This window comes from Euprymna scolopes, chromosome 14, assembly GCF_053919585.1.
Source record: "Euprymna scolopes isolate OS-2025 chromosome 14, ASM5391958v1, whole genome shotgun sequence".
NCBI classification, from domain to species: Eukaryota; Metazoa; Mollusca; class Cephalopoda; order Sepiida; family Sepiolidae; genus Euprymna; species Euprymna scolopes.
Window position 1 is genome coordinate 76,778,940 of NC_136495.1, and position 20,335 is coordinate 76,799,274.

At 31.7% G+C, this 20,335-nt stretch overlaps 1 protein-coding gene across 1 annotated transcript in view; it reads right to left on the minus strand.

The window, feature by feature from the left end:
• The window catches only part of LOC145293102 (DNA-directed RNA polymerase III subunit RPC1-like), a 106,161-nt gene that overhangs the window by 33,993 nt on the left and 51,833 nt on the right, over positions 1–20,335 (minus strand). The window contains exons 17-23 of the mRNA XM_080139478.1: positions 19,760–19,924; positions 19,059–19,143; positions 17,116–17,203; positions 13,844–13,955; positions 10,912–11,025; positions 4,509–4,666; positions 2,717–2,872 (exon numbers count right to left, since the gene is read on the minus strand). Of these exons, the coding sequence (XP_079995604.1) occupies positions 2,717–2,872; positions 4,509–4,666; positions 10,912–11,025; positions 13,844–13,955; positions 17,116–17,203; positions 19,059–19,143; positions 19,760–19,924 (878 nt within the window). The remainder of the gene's footprint in view (positions 1–2,716; positions 2,873–4,508; positions 4,667–10,911; positions 11,026–13,843; positions 13,956–17,115; positions 17,204–19,058; positions 19,144–19,759; positions 19,925–20,335) is intronic.

A 20,335-nucleotide genomic window follows, 5' to 3' on the forward strand; every position in this document is an offset into this window, starting at 1 on the left:
AAGAGTACTAGAATTGAGAGTTATCTGTGTTCGTTGTGGTGTTGTTGAAGAGGAGTTCTTTCAGTTTTATTACATGATTACAATTCTGCCCATACGACACTATCTATGGCAACACTTCAAAAGCCAATAATGACCAAGATATCTCAGAATCTCTCTCGTTCAACTTTGAGCATCTGATGCAATGGGGCAAAAGGTGGCAGGTTAATTTTAACACATCCAAAACCAAGCTTCTATCTTTTCACCATAAACGCTCTGATCCCCAATTGATAAGTCTCAAAAAGCCCCTTGCTTTGACAAACTTCTGGAGTCAACCATCACTCCTGACTTGGAATAGAAAACATACATCAAATCTGTTGCCAAGGTGACCAGAAAAATGGTTGCATCATTCTACCACTCTAGAGGGTACCATACTCCCAATGCAATCCTCTACCTATATAAGAACCAAATTCATCCTAAAATGGAGTATTGTTGCCACATCTGGAAAGGAGCTTGCCTTGACAGAGTTTGAAAATTACTTTGAAACCTGGTAGGTGATGCCCTTTTCTCCTCCCTGCAACCACTTTCCCCACAAAAAAACGTTGTAGACCTGTCTCTGCTCTATCATTATTTTCATAGCAAGTGCTCATCTGAATTTCTATCTATGGTCTCTCCCTTTCTTTCTCTGTACCAAAAACTAAGTGGAACTTCTATGGACAAAGTTTCTAAGAAGATTCCATCCGTGGAACGAGTCTGCTTCCCAATTGACTCTAGCAAGGCCATCTTTAAGTCTAATGTAAACAAATACTTTTTGAGCTGTCCTCTTGGATAATCAAAAGTCCTAAGTAATCCCACCTATTATTTTTGTTTTTCTCCTGACAATGATCAGTGTCCTACTGAGGATTTCTTTAACCCTTATCGCAGAGGGTCTCCCAGGCCTTGAGAAGCGATGACCCATTAGTAAAAATAAAAAATTTTTTTCATTATAACTCAAAATGTTTGAAAAAACAAACTATTTGATTCTCTCAATTTATTGCAAATGTGATTTGTGTCAAGACAGATTTTCTCCATGAAACTATCATTGGTTCTTGTCCAGAATTCCTTCTATATTAAAAATAAAAAATAAAGAACTGTATAATGACAAACAAAAAATATCATATTTGAAAGATCACATAAATTGATCAAGTAATTAAATCATTATAAAGAAAAATATTTTTTAACGATTAATGGGAATTCGTAAGCAATGAAACATAAATCTCGTTTGAATTAATGAGTTATCTCCCTTTGTTTAATCGTTTTCAAAATAGCGGACAAGAAAGCGGTTCTTTAGTTACTCATAAAATTTGATTTTTTATTTAAAAATAAAACTACTTGATGCATTTACATGATTTTTAGAATATGATATTTTTATTTTCTCGTGGGTATATTCATCACACAGATTTTTCTTTATTCTTGTTTTTTAATATCGGGTGAATTCTGTAGAAGAATCCTATCACTCATGTTGGTTTCAATGTGCTGTTACTTAATATCGTTTTTGAGTCATTCCAAGTCTTCTGGCCTTACCTTTTCTTTGCTTGCCCCCAATAAAATGTCAACATCTGTTTATACAAACAAGGTTTTCTCCAATTTTTCCATACAACTGACTTGTTTTGATTGTTTTGTTTTATGGCATATCAACCCATTTTTCAGCTGAATCCAGTAAGTTTGGAAAAAAGCTTTTATGCTTCAAGTTCTTTATATCCTCAAATATTTATTCATGGAGTTTAGTTTGGTTGTTCTGCAGAACAAAATTGTCTTTGTTTTTGACTTTGCAGAATATGATTGAGTTTTATAAAAGGAAAGGAAAATTTTTGTTACAGTTAATATATTCAGACAGCCTAATCTGGAAAATTTTTGTTACAAGTCAATATCTTCAGACAGCCTAATCTGGCAGCACCAGATGTTCCAACATAGTGGATCCCAACCACTGTGCCACGGCAGATTAATGCACCACAGAATGATTATTGGTGTGCCGTGAAGAGATAATAGCTAGAAACTATTTTATTTCATTTTGTTTAGTAAAGACATTCAATTTCTTAATCATGATGATTCTGTTATGAAAAAGTATTCAATTCTAAGTAAAAAAAAAAACCCATCAAAACCTTATTGTAATTCTCAACTTTATACATATGTGAATTAGAATTTTCTTACCTAAATAACATTAAAAAATAAATAAAACGTGAAAGACTAAAATATTGAAGAGCTTCTCTTACATTCGTCCACATATTGCAGCAGTAAAACCCATTTAATTTTGTTTAAGCCGTTCCTAGATTTATTAGGCATCAACTTTTCCGATTTTACTAATTGAGTTTGCAAAGGGAAAGGGGGAAAAAATAACATTTATGTTTGGTTCATTTTAGGCCAGAGAGCTAGTCTGATTTCGTAACACCAGGACATTCAAACAGAATCAGCTCTGCATTGCAACCACCTATAATGGTATGAAGATGTTGAACTAAGCTCTGATTGGATAAATCGATGTACACACATCTCAAATCTCAATTGACAGACAAAAGACAGACTTGGAATTACTGAAAGATGACTTCAAGCAATGGCACATTGAAACCAACATAAATGATAGCGTTTCATGGAGCGAATAATTTCACACCACCATGGCTAACGTGCAGCAGACATCTGATGTGAAAAAGACACGTTAAATGGAGAAACAGATGTGAAAATCTCGATAATCGATTGGAAGACTCACTTTTATGTGATCCAAAACTCTCTTGAAGTCAACTGGCCTGTCTTTACCTTCCATGGCCGCTGGATCAAGGCCATCTCCTCCATACAAAAACTGCACAATCTCACCCGTTGAGCTGCGCACAGTCAAATCATACTGAGAACATAAATCTTCCAACGACTGAAAAAAAAAAAATCAACTTGGTTTAAAATTATTGCATTTTCAAATTAATTTTTAATTTATATTCAAAATTTAGGTTCTTGTCCAGAATTCTTCTTACATTAAAAAATAAAAGAGAAACATCTGTATGATGTATGTATCCATGATGAAACGAAAATATATTCCAAAAATAATGTAAATTGATCAACATTTCTGAATTTTTGAGATGAGGATTGGTTATTTGTATTATTTGGATTCTTCGGACTACTGTTCTCATCTTGAGTGTCATTTTCACAGCGTTTTGGCCAATGTAATCTCTGATGTTCAAGCATATCTTTTTGACACAAACATTCTTGAGTTCGACAAGATACACCTGAAGAAGGTCAGAGGTTACATTGACCGAAACATTGTGAAAATCACACTCAAGATGAGAATAGTAGTCTGAAGAATCCGAATAATATGAATAAATTGATCAAGTAGTTTAATTTTTATAAAATCATTTTTAAGCAATTAATGGGAATTCGTAGGCATTACAACATCAATCTCGCAAGTTTGAATTATTGTTGAATTATCTTTCTTTGTTGCTTGCCATTAAAAAAAAAATGTCAAGTAAGACAGTCATTCTACAGATATTCATAAAATTTGATTTTCTTATTTAAAAATAAAATTATTTATTATGGATTCATATGATTTTTTTATTTTTAGTCCATCACAGGTACGTACATCATACAGATTTTTCTTTATTTTTGTTTTTTATATAGGTGGAATTCTGGACAAGGACTATTATTTTATTGCATATTAAGTAAATGTTTTCTTTTTTTTTCAGTTTGAAGTTAATGTTGACAACATTGTTGACTCCATTTGTGTTTCAGAACTGGGAATCAAACGAATAATGGGAATCAAACGAATAACGGGAATCAAATGAATAATGAGCATAAAAACAAAAGCTTTCTATTTTAATTGTTACTTTGTATTGCTTTTCATTGGAAATCGAATCCATTTTACAGCAATTATATTTTTTTGTTTTTTTATTGTTCTCTCTTCTCCCAGTTTCGCTCGTCTAATTCACGATAATTGATGAACACAAATATGAAATGGTTGACACCCAAAACAAGAAGATATATTTTCAAACATTTCCTAGGCATGGTCCCAAATAGTAGACGCTTACGTTCAAGTGGCGCTATGCCTTGTTAGAAGTGAACGTTTAAAAAAAATAAATAAAAAAAAATCAATTCAACATTTTACTCTGTTCAACTGCCAATTACATCAACAAAGTATTTATTTTTTATAAAAATTGCTCCAGACAAGGCATGAAGCTGCTTGATATAAGGAGCTAAAATTAAAAATAAAATACTACTTCAAGGACAAAAACTAGCTAACAATAAGTGGGTAGATTTTGACTTATAAAACAGCAATTTTTCTCCCTTTGTCAGAAGATAACTCATGGAGTGTGAGGACTAAAGGACAAAATAAGAGAAGTGAGAGTTATAAGGATGCCAAAAGTAAATCATTACAATAATAAAAATGATAATACATCATACAAATTTTTCTTTTTGTTTTTTTTCATCGTGTGGGAGAAGGGACTTCTAGACAAGTGGCAAATATTTTTAAAGCATAAAAAGAAATGTTTTAATTAGTTAAAATGAAAACGACTCACTTTCACCAATCGTCGCTGCATATAACCGGTCTCTGCCGTTTTGACGGCTGTGTCAACCAATCCTTCTCGTCCACCCATTGTGTGGAAGAAAAATTCGGTTGGAGTCAGACCAGAATAAAAACTGTTTTCCACAAATCCTCGTGCAGCAGGATCTTTGGCTGGGGGGAAAAAAAAAGTTGAAATTGTTCAATAAAATTTTAAAAAATTTTATTTTAATTTTTTCAAAATGTAGCAAAGGGAAGAAAAACAAAATGAACAAATATCACATAAAATTACTAACTGCTTTTTCCTTTTTTTTTTTCCAATTCTTTGTTTCAATCATTTCTGTGGTTGTAGAAATGTACAGCACAATTTCTCTCTCTTTACATTTATACCATTGTTTTCATTTCACAAATTAATAAAACTTGTCTGCTTATTTGCATATGCATCACTTTTCACCATCGTAAGAGATTCTCCAATCCGTCTTTCATTTCTGGTCTCCTTCACATCTCTTATTTTTATCAATTTGAAAATAACATAAGATCCTACCCCCATTTCTTTTCTTCCTCCCTTCCCCCCCCCTGTCTGCCTTCTTAAACATGATGGGTGTAAATCCACAGTTCAACTTAAATAAAATTCAAAAGTAAAAACAAATCTTTATGATGCATGTACTCATCATGCAACGAAGATGTCATATTCCAAAAGTTACATAAATTGATCTGATAATTATATTTTTAACAAAGAAAATCAAATTTTATGAGTAAGCAAACAGATACTATCTTGCATCACCATTCTGATAATAATGACAAAATATAAAAAAAAAATTGGAGTTGATTTTGTTATTTGGTCAATCTGCTTTTTTTCCCCAATTATCTCTAGATTTTGTCCAACAAAGTACAATACAGGCCATTCAAAACAAATCACTTTTTGGAAAGGAAAATAAAAGGTCATATCTTGGCCAATAATTGATATTTTCTGAAGATGCAAAGTGTATCTCTTAAAGAATCTTTTGTTGAATACAGTTCATTTAAAGAAGCTGCCGTAAGACTCAATTATGTTCTGTGGGTGGAGCCTGAAACTAGAGCACATATCTTCTGAAAGTCACCTGAACACTAGTTTCATGCTGAAATTATGTTAAATAAACATTTCACTAACTTCCACTTTCTGTTTTGCAGAAGTCTTGCCGATGTATACCAAGGAAAAGTTCCTTCTGATGAATACTTATGTAATTTCAGTTTAATTTTAAAACTCTACATAGAAGTCTTTCATTTGAAATGGTTTAATTCTTAATAAAATATGTCAGAATAAAAAAATATTTTTTTAATCTCAACTTTGAATTTTTCTTTTCAGAATGGATTTATATAATAAAAATATATTTTTAAAAATTACATTAAAAAATAGTCTTTACTTTTAAATGTTTTTTTTTAATATCTTGCAACAAAAATATGTTTTAAATTTTGTTTCTAACATATTTTATTAAAAATAAAACCATTCAAAAAAAAAAAAAACAAAGAAAAGAAAAAAAAAGCATTTCAAGTTAAAGACTAATTTTTTATGTAAAGTTTAAAAATGAAAGTGGAATTACATAAACATTAATCAGAAAGAACTTGGTATACACCAGCATGACTTCCACTAAACAAAAAGTGGAAATCAAAATAAACTAAGTTTATTCAACTTCACCAATACTGACAATCAAGGTGTTCATATTGGAGGAGATATGGTTGGAGTTTTTCTCAACTGACAGTCTATGGAGCTAGTCTGTCGAGTTGGAGGGGATTCAGGGATCAGGACTGATGAAGTTGCAGAACTTCTCAGACAGCAATGTATGGGGTTTCCTGGAGGTGTGACAAAGAGTTTAATTCTGTTGCGACACATATGGCCTTTCCACAGTCACCTTCACTTTCCATCTAGCGCTCGACAACAGTAGACAAGAATTCTATTTAGAATTAAGTGGCAATCCCTTTTTGAAGATGTAAGTCAATATGATGTAGCCTTTGCTGGAAATTCATCAAAAGATCATTAGTTTGGTGGAATTTGATCTTCATACTGTACAAGATTTTGTGCAAATGGAAGGTTAACCACCTGTTGTTTTGTACGTTATTCAATTGATCTTGAGAATAACCAAAGCTCAACAGAGTGTTTCACCTTGTTGAGGATTTACTTTGCTTTCACAGTGATTATCTTTGGCTTTAGTGATGAGTGGATCCACCAGTATACATACTGGTTGCTTGAGAAAAAAAGGCCAGCCAGGATTAACCTGATGAACTAGTAATGAGTGGATGGCCTAGCTCAACAGATTGTTTTACCTTGGCTTCCAGAAAGCAATTCTCTTGGACTTCAGTGATGAGTGGATTGCTCTTGCTACTCTTATTCAAGAATCAGCAGCTACTTTCATTTTGTGCTTTCTTCAAAGTCACCACTCAAATACTCATCTCTCTCACTAAGCTCTAAATTGCTATATATGAATCTTGATAGAATTTTTTTTTCTTTGCAAAAAAATTTAAAAATGCATAAAAATGATTTTTTTTTTAATTATAGAAAATCATCAATAATAATTAAAATTGAATAAAATTTTATCTTTATTATTATATGAATAAAATGAACTTATTTTTTCCCGTGTGAGTTTGACCTTAATAGGATTAAAAATCACGAAATTACATTTAAATGTAATGTCCCCACACTTCAGCAAAGGATCTGATGTGTGCTATAGGCTTACTACCCTTACAGTTCCTTGATATTCGTACATTTCTATATTTTTTCCGGTGAGAGTTCACTGCCACAACAAGTTAGAATCAATGGAAATTGTAAAATCTTTTCTCTCTATTTGATTCATACTCTGCCTATTACCATTTAACGCCGCTGCAGATACATCCACAGGGGAATATACAAGGAACACCGGTTTGAGTTCTTAGTTGCTTAAAAAATATGGATTGGCATTTTTCAGTCGGGTGAAACGCGACTTTACATCCCATTATTCTGTGGGTTACTTGTGCCATTTTATAAATTTCTTCTTTTTTCCCTTTTTTTTCCTTCCTTTATATTTTTTCTCTTTTTGTAGGGGGGGGGAAGGGTGCGATTCGAAGGATTACTTAAACGAAACGAACTAACATTGGATTCCAGTTTTTACAAGGAACTTTAACAGTCAGCCACCAGTGTTCTTCAAATCTTGCACCGATTAGTCGCTTTAATATTTTATTTACTGTCTTTATACTTCTATTATGTTTGCACTGATTTTATACGTGATACTAGGCGGGGGAGCTGACTTCCTATTTTCGGATTAGTTACTTATTCATTATTTATTTCTATACATTGCATTTCTGAGAGTTTCATTAGCACAATTACTACCACGCTATCGATATTGGAATCAGACGACATTCAAATTGGTTAACAGCAACAACAAAGAAAACAATACAAAAAAAGAAACCAAAAGAAAACATTAAAAAAATAAAAAACATGGTCAGTTTTCTGGTTTTATTTATTCATTTTTTTTCTTTTTCATTGAATCAAAGAAAAATAAATAAAATCTAATAAAAATATTTTCATTATACACAGTAATTTTTATTTTTTTGAATTTTGTTTTTCCATTTAAAAAAAAACAAAAAATTAGATTTAAATAAACATATTTGCATTTTACGCTGTAACCTTTTGGGGGTTTTTCTTTTTTTTTCCTTTGATATTCTTTCACGTTCCTTTTGTTTTTTATTCCTTTCAATTTTACGTGTCACATATTAGCTAAACCAGGGCGGGGGCCCATCTATAAATATAAAAGCTAAAATGTGTGTGTGTGTGTGTGGGTGTTCCTTCACCCTAAACTCGGCCTCCTCCTGCTACTACGACAATAATGTCATGTTTGACCTAGAAAAGGTTGACGTTAGTTTCAACCACCTGCAAGTGGTTAATTTTATCCATTCTCAATTGTGTCTCTTTGGCATAGAGGTAAGTGTCAGGCCAGGCATTTTTTTTCTGCCTTAGCCTCGATGCTTCCGGTTCAAGCCTGCCTTCCTACCTAAACCTTTTTTCCTCTTTTAGACCTTTTTTTTTTTTTTTTTTTTCATTTGTTCGTGGTTTTGCTTTGTTTTTTCCAATTTTTTATAACATCATGTTTTTTTTTATAATATTAAAACAGCCTCCCCTCCTATATACACATCTTCAAACACCCAGTCAACGCGGGGTACCCCCTGCTAGTGCTTAAATAAATTTAAAAAAAAATAAATTGGAAAAAACAAAATGTAAACTTTTATATCACAGAATTGTCAGTTAGAGTCAGTTAACATACTTCCTAACTTCTGACATAGCGCTACCAGAAGCAGTGACAAGGAAAATCAGTTCTTTCTCTTGTATTGTTCTTCAGTATTTCTATTATGAAGCGATTTATTGAAATAAAATATAAGACATTATTAAAAAAAAATGCAAATAATATAAATATACAATAAAAATTATAAAAAGGTAAAAATCACAAAATTAGTCTTTATTTGCACTTTTCATAACAAAATTAAAAAATAAGTTTTTACTTTATTTGAAGTTTTATAAAAAATATGTTTATGAAATGATTAAAATACAATTATTGAAATCCAAATAATTTCAAACATCATAAAAAGACGTATGCAATACATAATATTCCCAAAATAGTTTTCAAAAATTTTTTAAACGTTTTCAATAATTCTTTAAAAAAAAAAAAAAAAACTAATTTCAATAATTCTTAATTAAAATAAGACCGAAAAATATTTTCAATGATTATTAAATAAAAAAAAAAAAAGAAAGATCGGAAAAACGTAATAAATAAAGAGGATATGCACAGGAGGGATATAGGTGTGAGAGAAAAAAAAATGAGGGAACTGATTTGCCTTGTCACCGCTTCCAGAACCACCATGCCAGAAGTGAGGAAGTATGTTAGTTGACTATAACCGATATCTCTGATAATCAGTATGGTTGCTCGATAAAAAAGACTGACTATTTTTCAATGGTACAGTTAGATATTGGGTGAGTAAACCTACTAGTATATAAAACTGGTAGTTGACAATAACAGGAATTGAAAGGTCGGTCGAGACCAATTTGCAGAACCAAAGACTACGAATTAATAAAAACGGATATGATGTCACATGGCTCAAAGAGACAGTGAGAAAGACAAGGCAACAGTTTGTTGAAAGCACATGTGTAAAAGAAATTTAAAAAATGAGATAGGCTGACAAAATATCATTAAGCAGTTATTATTAATCTCTTTGTTGCCCCTCCTCCTCTTGTCAGTGGTTTGGAATGAAGATCAAATAGAATAAACCTCTTCTATCTTCCATCAGTTTTGGGTAGATGTAGTCCTTTTTTAAAATGTAAATAAAGAGTTTTGATTTCAAGTAGCAAGTCCTCAGTATGAGAGGATCCCACGTGAGCATGTACAAGAACAAGTAACTCCCTTAATTTGTGAACTTTTATGTGTTTTTGTAAATAATGACTTTGGTTTTCTGCATGTTGGCATTTACTGTGGTGGGATGTAACAAGGTCAGAAGGTGGGGAGAATCAAGCAAACACCCCTAAAAAAGGAATACTCTGACCCTGCAAAAAATGCCTTAGCAGCCTTACTGGCATTCCCCGATGAGGGCACTTCAGACAACAAGCAATAAACTTGCTTCACCCAAAAGACGGAAGGCAATTCCTGCAAGGGTGGACCTCCTAGGGTTACTCAGAACAGATGCGTCAGCCCGACAGCTAAAAGGACACTAAAATGGTCTAGTCTCTGACAGATTGTCAAGATTGGAACATTAACTGGCATGCAACAGCAATTGATACCAAATGACAAATGAATGGTGCGAACTTAAACCATTCTTGTGAGTGTTTTGCATGTAGGATACAAATACCTGAAGCAAATAATCAAATTTTGGGTTATATTCAGCTAATGTACTTCCTAACTTTTGGTGTGTCTGCTACCGGAAGCGATGACAAGGCAAATTAGTTCCTTCACTTTTGTTGTTCATCAGTATTTCTATTGTGAAGCGATTTATTGAAATAAAATATGAGAAAAGAACATTTTTGAAAAGTATACAATAAAAATGAACCAAATTAACACATTTAGTCTTTATTAAATAGTTCATTACTTGTGATTTTTTAAAAGCGTTTTCAATGAGTCTTTAGAAAAAGAGCGCAAAAAGGGTTTTCAATAATTCTTAAAATTATCTTTAAATTAATTTCAATAATTCTTAATGAAAATAAGATCAAAAAAACTTTTTGATTATTATTAAATAAAAAAAGAACAATCGGAAAAATGCAATCAAAAAAGAGTACATACACATGGAAGATATAGGCATGAGAGAAAAAAGCGAAGGAACCGATTTGCCTTGTCATCGCTTCTGGTAGTTAGGAAGTACATTAGCTAATTATAACCAAATTAGGAAACAAAAAAAAAAAAGAAAAAGAATTTGAAGTGTATACATACAATGTCGTGGGAAATGTGGCAAGGCTCTGTCTTCAAAACCATTTGGAACTCGTTTGCCTCCCAACGCTTGCTGACCGACACAAGCAATCATTTGAGAGATGTTTATAAACGAACCTGAAATTTTAAAAAACAAAACACTAAAATATAGCAATTGGCAAGATCCACTTCAATCAAAAACATTTCAATTTTTACTTTTGTTAAATTTTGCTTAGACTTCTGAAAACTGAGCCTGCTACCTCAACTGTTCTCCATCTAAAATTTTAAATTCCAAATTCTTAAGCACTCTCATCCAGTTTTTCAATATGACCAATCCAAAGAAGTCTTCTGAATTTTAAACTATCCAGACTTAATCTTTCTCTGAGCTCATTAGAAGCCAGTCTTAAAGACTCACATTACAAATCCATCATATTATTCTCATATCCTTTCTCTTCATGAAACACATGTGGAGCATATTGTTCTTATTCTATCAGCTTTGGCCGAATATAAATGTTAATTATATTATTATAAAGCATTGAAATTTATTATTCTTATCTCCTATATATAATATTTTGGTTGCAAAAATTCCCCTCTCGATCAAAGTATCGTAGGATTGCAGCAACAGATGCCAAATACAAATGTGATACATCTAACATTTTAGCCACTATCTTAGGCAACTACCAACCACCATTACATACGCCTCCATTCGTTATATTAGAATGCTTCATTTCTTCCTAGGAGAGCCATGATCACCATCGCAACTTCTTCTGAGGAAGTAGTTACGCTTTTCCCTCTAAATGTTTACTACTTCCACCGCCACCAGTTGACACCGGGTACATTCCACCATTTCCATACTATATTTTGGTTTGACTGTTATTACCTGATTATTATATGCCTACACCAAGAATACTCTAATGCATTCTATATTACACAAATAATAACGTCTCCCGAATCTGAATCCGGCTATTCTGATTCGGGATGGAGTCTCACTCTTTTTACATGGGGCCATTTCCTACTCGTGTCAATACCGAAATATTACTTATCTCACTTTAAAACCCTTTTTGCTGCCAGTGTACTATTGCAGCAAAAGAACAAGGTCTCCTGTGCCAAACCAGGTACCTTGTTTTCTTAAATCATATACTTTACCCTCTTACATACTGTCATTCTTTTGTTGCCTGTTTCTTGCGGTCTTTCCTGCTGCCGTTATATGACCATAATATACTTTTCTATTTTGGGCAATTTCTTCACACAAAATACATCATTTTTTACTTATTTACTTTTTTTTTTCTCATTTTACACATTTTACAAATATTTACATTAGCAGAATTTGACGTAAACACTTTTTTTAAATGAACATAATTTTTATTTTTCGGAGGCGGGTGGGGAGAGGGGATAATCCTTCTTAAAAAATCAGACGTGCTATTGAGGGGTGGGGGCAATATATTAGATCCGCCAAATTTGATGTAAACACTGGATTCATTAAACTAAACAAACACATTATTGCTTATGGGGCGGGGGTAATATTTCTTCTAAGGATATATGACTTTTTTTTCTTTCCGTTCTTCACGTGAAATAAAATGAACATAATACACTTTTCTTCTTTTCCCTATTTATTGATAAGAAATACAACAGTTTTCTTTTATTTATAACTATTTCTTTAAAAGAACTACAACAAACTACTTATTTATAGAAAATACAAAAAAGTAGTAACTTTTTCATTCCATTATAAATTATGGTACTTTCACCTAACAATTCACGCTTATAACATGTTTATTTGCTAATAATTTTAAACCCATGACTTTTTATTCGACAGTTTAAAGGCTTTTGAGGAGTCACAAAGTAACTATTAACAAACGATTAAAATTGCTTCGTTTACAAAAGATAAATGAAATAGGTAAAGCCTTTGAACTGTTGAATAAAAATTCACGGTTTTAAAATTCTTAACAAATTCTCATTTAATTAAAACATTGAAAGTTTTGGAAGCTTTTCATTCATTGTTCTTCGGGCCAAGATCACATAATTCTTGTTTATTACTTATTTGTTGTGTTATTTATTTCTTTTATTTTCAGTGAATTTTATTCAAGTATGCATGGAAAAAATAAAAGGATAATTTTATTTCATTTTAGTAAGAAAGATAATAAATTAGTAATTCGTTCTTTCTAAAATAATAACAAGGGATCTTTACATGCGCACACGTTATTTTTTTATTTTTTTTTTTTTTTAGGTAATTTTACATTACGTCCACATCCACATTTTTTGCTACAATGACCACTTTTATAATGTTTTGTTCATCCTGATTACAAAAATCTCATTCAAATTTTGCAGACAAGTGCTTCTAGAGATTAAACACATGTATTCTGCACTGTAATTCAATACCTGCCAGATTTGTACTCACGTGCACGATACAAAAATCCACTTCTCTCCTATTGAAACCGTCACCAACCATATCATTTGTGGGTGAGTATGCTGCCTACGATTTTCACGGTTAAATTTGGGGGATTTATTTATCTCCCCCGCCCCCCCCCCCCCAAAAAAAAAGGGGGTGCTCTGCTGATATACGTTCTTTACATGGGGATTTTGGAGTGTCTATTCTGAAACAGTTCATATACAGTGAGAATTCCTAAATTCTAAAACATGTTTATATTTTCGATTCTTTTTCTAATGGACTATTTTTCCTAATTTCATTATTGCATACAGATTTACACATTCTCTTATTTGCTTTATTCAGATTCAAACAGTACCTGCAGGTTATCAACAACTGTAGTTTACTTTTTTGCAAGGGAGGGGATAGCTTTCACAGGGCAATTCCAGTTAACAGGTCCTGCTAGTCCAACAGTTGAAAAATTGAGTTTTCATTCAAAAACAATGATAACTACTTATGTCAATTTCACACTTTCGATATCGATATTTTTCGATTGGTGGTAGGGGTTGAGGGAACTAGTTGGTTAGTGCTTACCTTTCGAGCCACAAATTGCCATGTTTAAAGGGCTGTTACTCTTGTGCAGTTCCTGCAAGCAGGCTTTTCCTGCATGGTCCCGAATCAGCGAGAGTTCTTTAAGTATCATTGCCTGAAAAGAATGCAAGTTTAGTTGTCGCATAAACATCCACATGGATTTTGCATGAACGAAAAAGGAAAAAAAAAAAGATATTTTCTTTTTCAATTCAAAATATTTTTTTCTTGTGTAAATAAAAAAATTTTTTTTAACTTTCTGGAATGTTTTACATGTGATCTCTTAGATTAGAAATTGTTTTTTTTTGTACTTAAAGAAAACCTGTTTAAAAAAAAAATTAAAAATAATTTTATATCTCATTATCTGATCCCCTTTCTTTTCAACAAACAAAAATAATGTCACCGGCATTGTTTGAGATCACACAAAATGGTGTAACAGTGTGGAGGCTATATGCAAATACCAAGTCATGAGCGAAATGACGTCACGGTAAGGAAAAAGAAGACTATAAAAATGAGAGAGCACATTTGAGAAGACGATAACATTCGAGAGCATGTTTGAGAAAACGGTCATGTGAATGGCGTCACTGCTGTAATGAGAAATCACGTTACGCAAAAAAAGCGAGTTGAAGTCCCTATTCTAATTTTTGTCTACTTTGCAACTGATTGTTGCGACAGATAAAGGAAGATGGCAAGAGCAAGGAGAGGGGAGTAACATCCACACCGTCACTTGAATAGTATGGAGAGTACTAGAATACTAAGGAAGCTTATCGCCAAGCAAATGCCAGAGAAAGTCAATCGCTGTTATTAGGGAAAAACCAATGGGGAACAGCTGTTGCAATAATGCAAAGTGATTTGCAACAATTTGTATCAAAAGAAATGAAAAGTGCTGGAAATCTGTGGAGATGTATTTTTTGGGGGGTACACTTATCAGCTTGGTTATAAGCAGCTAACCTACTTCCTAATTTTTGGCATAGCGCTACCGGAAGTGGTGACAAGGCAAATCAGTTCCTTCGCTTTTTTTTTCTATATCTCCCTTGTGCATGTACTCTATTTTTATTATGTTTTACTGATTGTTTTTTTTTATTTAATAATTATCAAAAAGTTTTTTGGTCCTATTTTAATTAAGAATTATTGAAATTAGGTTTATTTTTTTTAAAGAATTATTGAAAACACTTTTTAAACTATTTTATGTATTGGATACAGTTTTTTATGATGCTTGAAATTTTGTTATTTTGATTTCAATAATTTTATTTTTATACTTTCATAAACATATTTATTATATAAATTCAAATAAAAAACATTTTTAAAATTAAAAAAAAAATAATATTTTTATAATTTCATAAACATGTATTTCTTATAAAATCTTAAATAAAATAAAAGTATTTATATTTTTATAAATTTTACTAATAAAAGTGCAAATAAAGACTATGTTATTTTTATCTTTTCATAATTTTGTTCATTTTTTTATTGAATGCATATCAATAATGTCCATTTCTTATATTTTATTTTAAGAAATCTCTTCACGATAAAAATACTGAAGAAAAATTAAAGTGAAGGAACTGATTTGTCTAGTTACCGCTTCCAGTAAAACTATGCCAGAAGTTTGGATGTATGTTAGCTGACTATAACAATCAACTTCCTCATTTCATCATGACCATGTCACCCGATATCTTGGAGGTCATTTCATCCACCCATGAGTCTGGTATGTTAACTTTCAACAGGTTATCTTTCAATTACTTCCATATTTCCTGGAAGTGATTTGATAACTGAATAATCAATCATTTTGTCATGAAAACCTCATTTCATGTGTTCTTTATTAAACCTCCACACTGTTCTCTTACAGATAAACTTATCTTAAACTTCAAAGCCACAAATAACTGGTTTATATTGTCATCACAATTTCATCATCAGATCAATTACTTTCATTTAACTCGAGAGCTTTTTGTCCATTTTCTTTACCAACAGTTTTTGATTTTTCATTGAATTATCTATATAACTGAATTAAAATATTTTTGATGTTCCACATTCATAAATAACAAGACGGCTTTCTCTTTTTTTACAAGAAATATATTTGCAACCAACATGTCCATGGCAAGACCAAATTCAAAAATTCTTTCTCCTATATTCCTATCATCATATCTATTTATTCCATGGACATCTTCAAAACCATCAGATATCTTTCCAGCGTGACTATTCTTCTGAAATTTTAACATTACATATTAGACATCAATAAATATTCCCCAAAATTTCAATTTACTTGGATTATTTTAAAATGGTTTTAGAGGGTATATTGGGAAAACCTCGGGTTTGTATTACTGTACACATAGATTCGAAAAAGTTGTCAAAAAACAAATATATAACAAAAAAATGTTATCAAAGGTAAGATAAGTTACTTTTCTGCCAAACTGGATATATTTTTTGTGTTTTTATTCAATGTAACATATTTATTCAGCTCGAAAAATGTACAGTGTTTACCGATGTATTCGAAAATTCAAGATGGCGTCTCACACCCTCTTTAACACCATAAGTTTGGGAAAAGGTGTTATAAATAAAAAACTATACAAAATACTATTAAAAACCCACCGAATATATGTCAACCTATGTCACAGTAACATATATTGAGCGAGTTTTTAACAGTATTTTATCCGGTTCTTTATTTACAACACCTTTTCCCAAACTTACCGTGTTAAAGAGAGAATCAGACGCCATCTTGAATGTTCCAATACATCGGTAAACACTGTATGGTTTTTGAGCTGAGTAAACATGTTACATTGAATAAAAACACTAAAAATATATCCAGTTTGGTAGAAAAGTAACTTATCTTGCCTTTAATAACATTTATTTGTTATATATTTGTTTTTTGACAACTTTTTCGAATCTATGTGTACAGTAATACAAACCCAAAACCTCTTATTAGAAAATTCAAATATTTCATATTTGCATTAAATTTGTTCCATAATCATTAGATATCACCACACATGGCCAACAGAGGACCCTGTTGGAGTTGACAACTATGGTATTACCCCCCCCCTCACAATCCGCAGTGGTTCAGTCAATACATTCTACAACCTTAAACAGAAATGATATAAATACAACTGTTGGGTGAAAGTGTAACAGATGACGATTATAAATAAAAAAGTAAAAGATTTCCCTGTGCTATTTTTAATATTAAATACCCAGTTGTCTCCCTTTGTTTTTATCTCCTTGTGTAATAATTATCATGAGTTTCTAATCTAAAATTAAGAAATAGTCAGAAGGGGAAATGAAAATAGACAAACCTCTAACGTTTCTTCCTCTGAACAACCGGGTTGCGTTGTCAATTTGTCTTCGTTCAAGTCAGCAATGTAACCATCACATTTGGAATAGCTGAAGAGAGAGTTCATAAAAGTGAAAATGGGTGAGAGAGAGGGGAGAGTAGGTGGATGAGAGAGAGAGAGAGAGATAGTAGGCAGATGAGAGAAAGAGTAGGCGGATGAGGGAGAGAGAATAGGCAGAGGAGAGAAGTAGGTGGAGGAGATAGAGAAAGTAGATAGATGAGTATGTATGAGAGGGTGGTAGTTTGTGTAAATCAAAAAAAAAAAAACATTAAAAGAAATATATCTTCAGAATGAAAACAATGAAATTTGAAACTAAAATATCTAAATTCGGATTTTTTCAGATCTAAAAGTAATATTTTTAAAAGTCTTTCCGCTAAAGATGTGAAAAACTTTGAGCAAAGGTTTCGGACATCAAAAATATTTGAGCAAGGTCAGAAAACAGAACAGAAAAAAATTGTGATAAAAAAATAAAACAAGATGGCTAAAAGTTCTGAATTTTTAAGATGAGGATTGATTGCTTATATTACTTGGACTTTTGTCCTCATGTTTTTTGTGCAACATTTCGGTCAGATTATCCTTCGACTGTCTTCAGGCATGTTGGTTGTTGTTTGGGAAAGAAAAAAAGTTACTGGCTCCGTAGATATTTTTGTATTCTGTGAGTTAAATGACAAAACTTTATATTATGTGGATTCTTTCAGCTGATGCAACCTCTGACTTTCTTCAGGTGTATCTTGTCAAACTCATGAATCTTTCTGTTAAACATGGGAATTTGCACAGAATTTCAAATGGAAGAGAGATCAGAAAAGTGAAAGTGAGTGAGAAGGTAAGTAAATAGTAGAGTACTCGGTAAAATTCAGTTGTTAAAGTTCCACTTTTCTGGTGGTTGAAGGTTCAATTCTCAGTGCGGGCAATACTAATACAATTCCGAATAAATTAAGATTTTGACATAATCATGGCATGCTACCCTCGTGGATTAAATAAAAGGTGTCATTCAAAATTTCAAGCAGATTCCCAAGTTTGACAAGATACACCTGAATAAGGTGAGATGTTACATTGGCCGAAACATTATGAAAATGACGCTCAAAATGAGAACAGTAGTCCAAATAATACGAATAACCAATCCTCATCTCAAAAATTCAGAAACGTAATAACAAAACTTGTTTGAGTGCAAAAATTAGTTTACTAAACATTTTTATAAACTTACTTTTGCTTCTTTTATTCTTTGATTAAAAACATCTGTCATTTTGCTTTGAGGTTGAGACCAATAAAATTTGATGGTTCAAGTCCAGAAATCAACCCAATTAAAAAGCAAAAATAATAAAAAATCTTTGATACACGTATTCGTCACCGAAGAAAAAATTTCATATTCCAAAAATCACATAATTTGATCAAATAGTTTCTTCTTTAACTAAGAAAATCAGATTTTCCAAGGAAACGAGACATTCTATTTTGATCTGCCAGGTTTAATTGAGACAACTCAATTCGAACTACTGGAATTTTAAAATCAGCCTAGTAATGCTTAGAATATACCATGAATTACTAAAACTCCAAAAAATCATTTTCTATACATAAAAAAACTGCTTGATCAAAGTACATTTTTGGAAAATGATATATTTGTTCTGTGATGGATACATAATAAAGATTTTTCTGTATTTTTTTTAAATTGGATTGAATTCTAGATAAGAACCAATTGTAAATATTCATACAAACTCAATTCTATTTCATGAATAGCATCTAATCTTTCCATTTTAATGAAATATATCAAAATAAGGTAATAATTATAAGTACCTAAACTTTAACTGACGGGTGAGCAGGCGGTTATACTTTGACTAACACCCTTTAATCAATTTTTCTATGAAAAAAAAACAACAAAAAAAAGCAGAAGGAAATGGAACAGCACTGACCCGTTATCTAAAAGCTTGTTTTTAGCATTGATCAAGCCAATTCCCGGCGTTACATCACCAATTCCAATAGAGAAACCACGGTTGGCTGAAAAATAAATAAAAATAATCAATTTCTTGCCATATTTTCATAGCAAAATTTTATTAAAATAAAATGTTTTTAGAATTTTTGAAAACAAGATTTTTGTCCAGAATTTTCCATGTATTAAAAAATAAAGAAAAATTTGTACATTTTTCATATCCATAATGAAATGAAAATACATTCCAAAAAATCATGTAAATTCATCAAGTAGTTTTATTATTTCGATAAAGAAAATCATATTTTAGCATTTAATAAAAATTCATAGGAATTACAACATAAATCTTGCAAGTTGGAATTATTGTTGTGTTATCTTCCTTTGCTTTTTTTAAGATTGTTTTCAAAATGGCAGACAAAACAGCTGCTCTTTTGTTACTCATAAAATTTGACTTATTTAAAAACAAAACTACTTGATCAATTTATGTGACTTCTGGAATATGATATTTTCATTTTTCTTTGTTTTTATTTTTTAATATAGGGGGATTTGGACAAAAACCGAAAAAAGGTTGTCTAAAATTTTGTGAGATTTAGAGTTTAATATTAAGATATTGATTTAAAAAATACGAAGAAAAAAAAGTGTTGGGGTTAGAGTTAGAGGTGGATAAAGAAATTAATTATGACTCACATAAAAATGCTGGGCAGAGCCTTGCAAGTCTCGATAGAGTGCTTGATGCATGTTCCTCTCCAAAATCACGCAGAATGACATAGAAAATATTATTCTTGGATCCAGATCCCAAAGTGGCTTTATCCATTGCACCACAAAGAAGTTCACTGTTACGGATCACTACAACTGAAATCAAAAAGAAAAGTTTAAAAACTAATTTTATTATTCACAGTAACCCTCACCCACAAACGCCCACAGGCCCATTGTTCTCTACCTATCAGCCACCTGTCACACCCGAATTTAAATCTACCCTTAACTCTCTCTATGTTAAGAACACATTTCTCTCCATTTTCTATTGATACATGTACTTCCTAGTTTATTTGTTTTCCTACCTCCTTCCACAGGTCAATCATAGGATCACAATGCCGGCCGAACAGCCTGCTAGTGTTCTGTAATATTTATAAACTATAACATTACAATTAATAAACTACACCTGCACAAAACTATGCTCATTATTTTCATGTCTAGTTGATTTGTGAACCTTTTTTGGTTATTTATTATTATTTATCTATATATTCTGCTTGTTCCTGTCTTAGT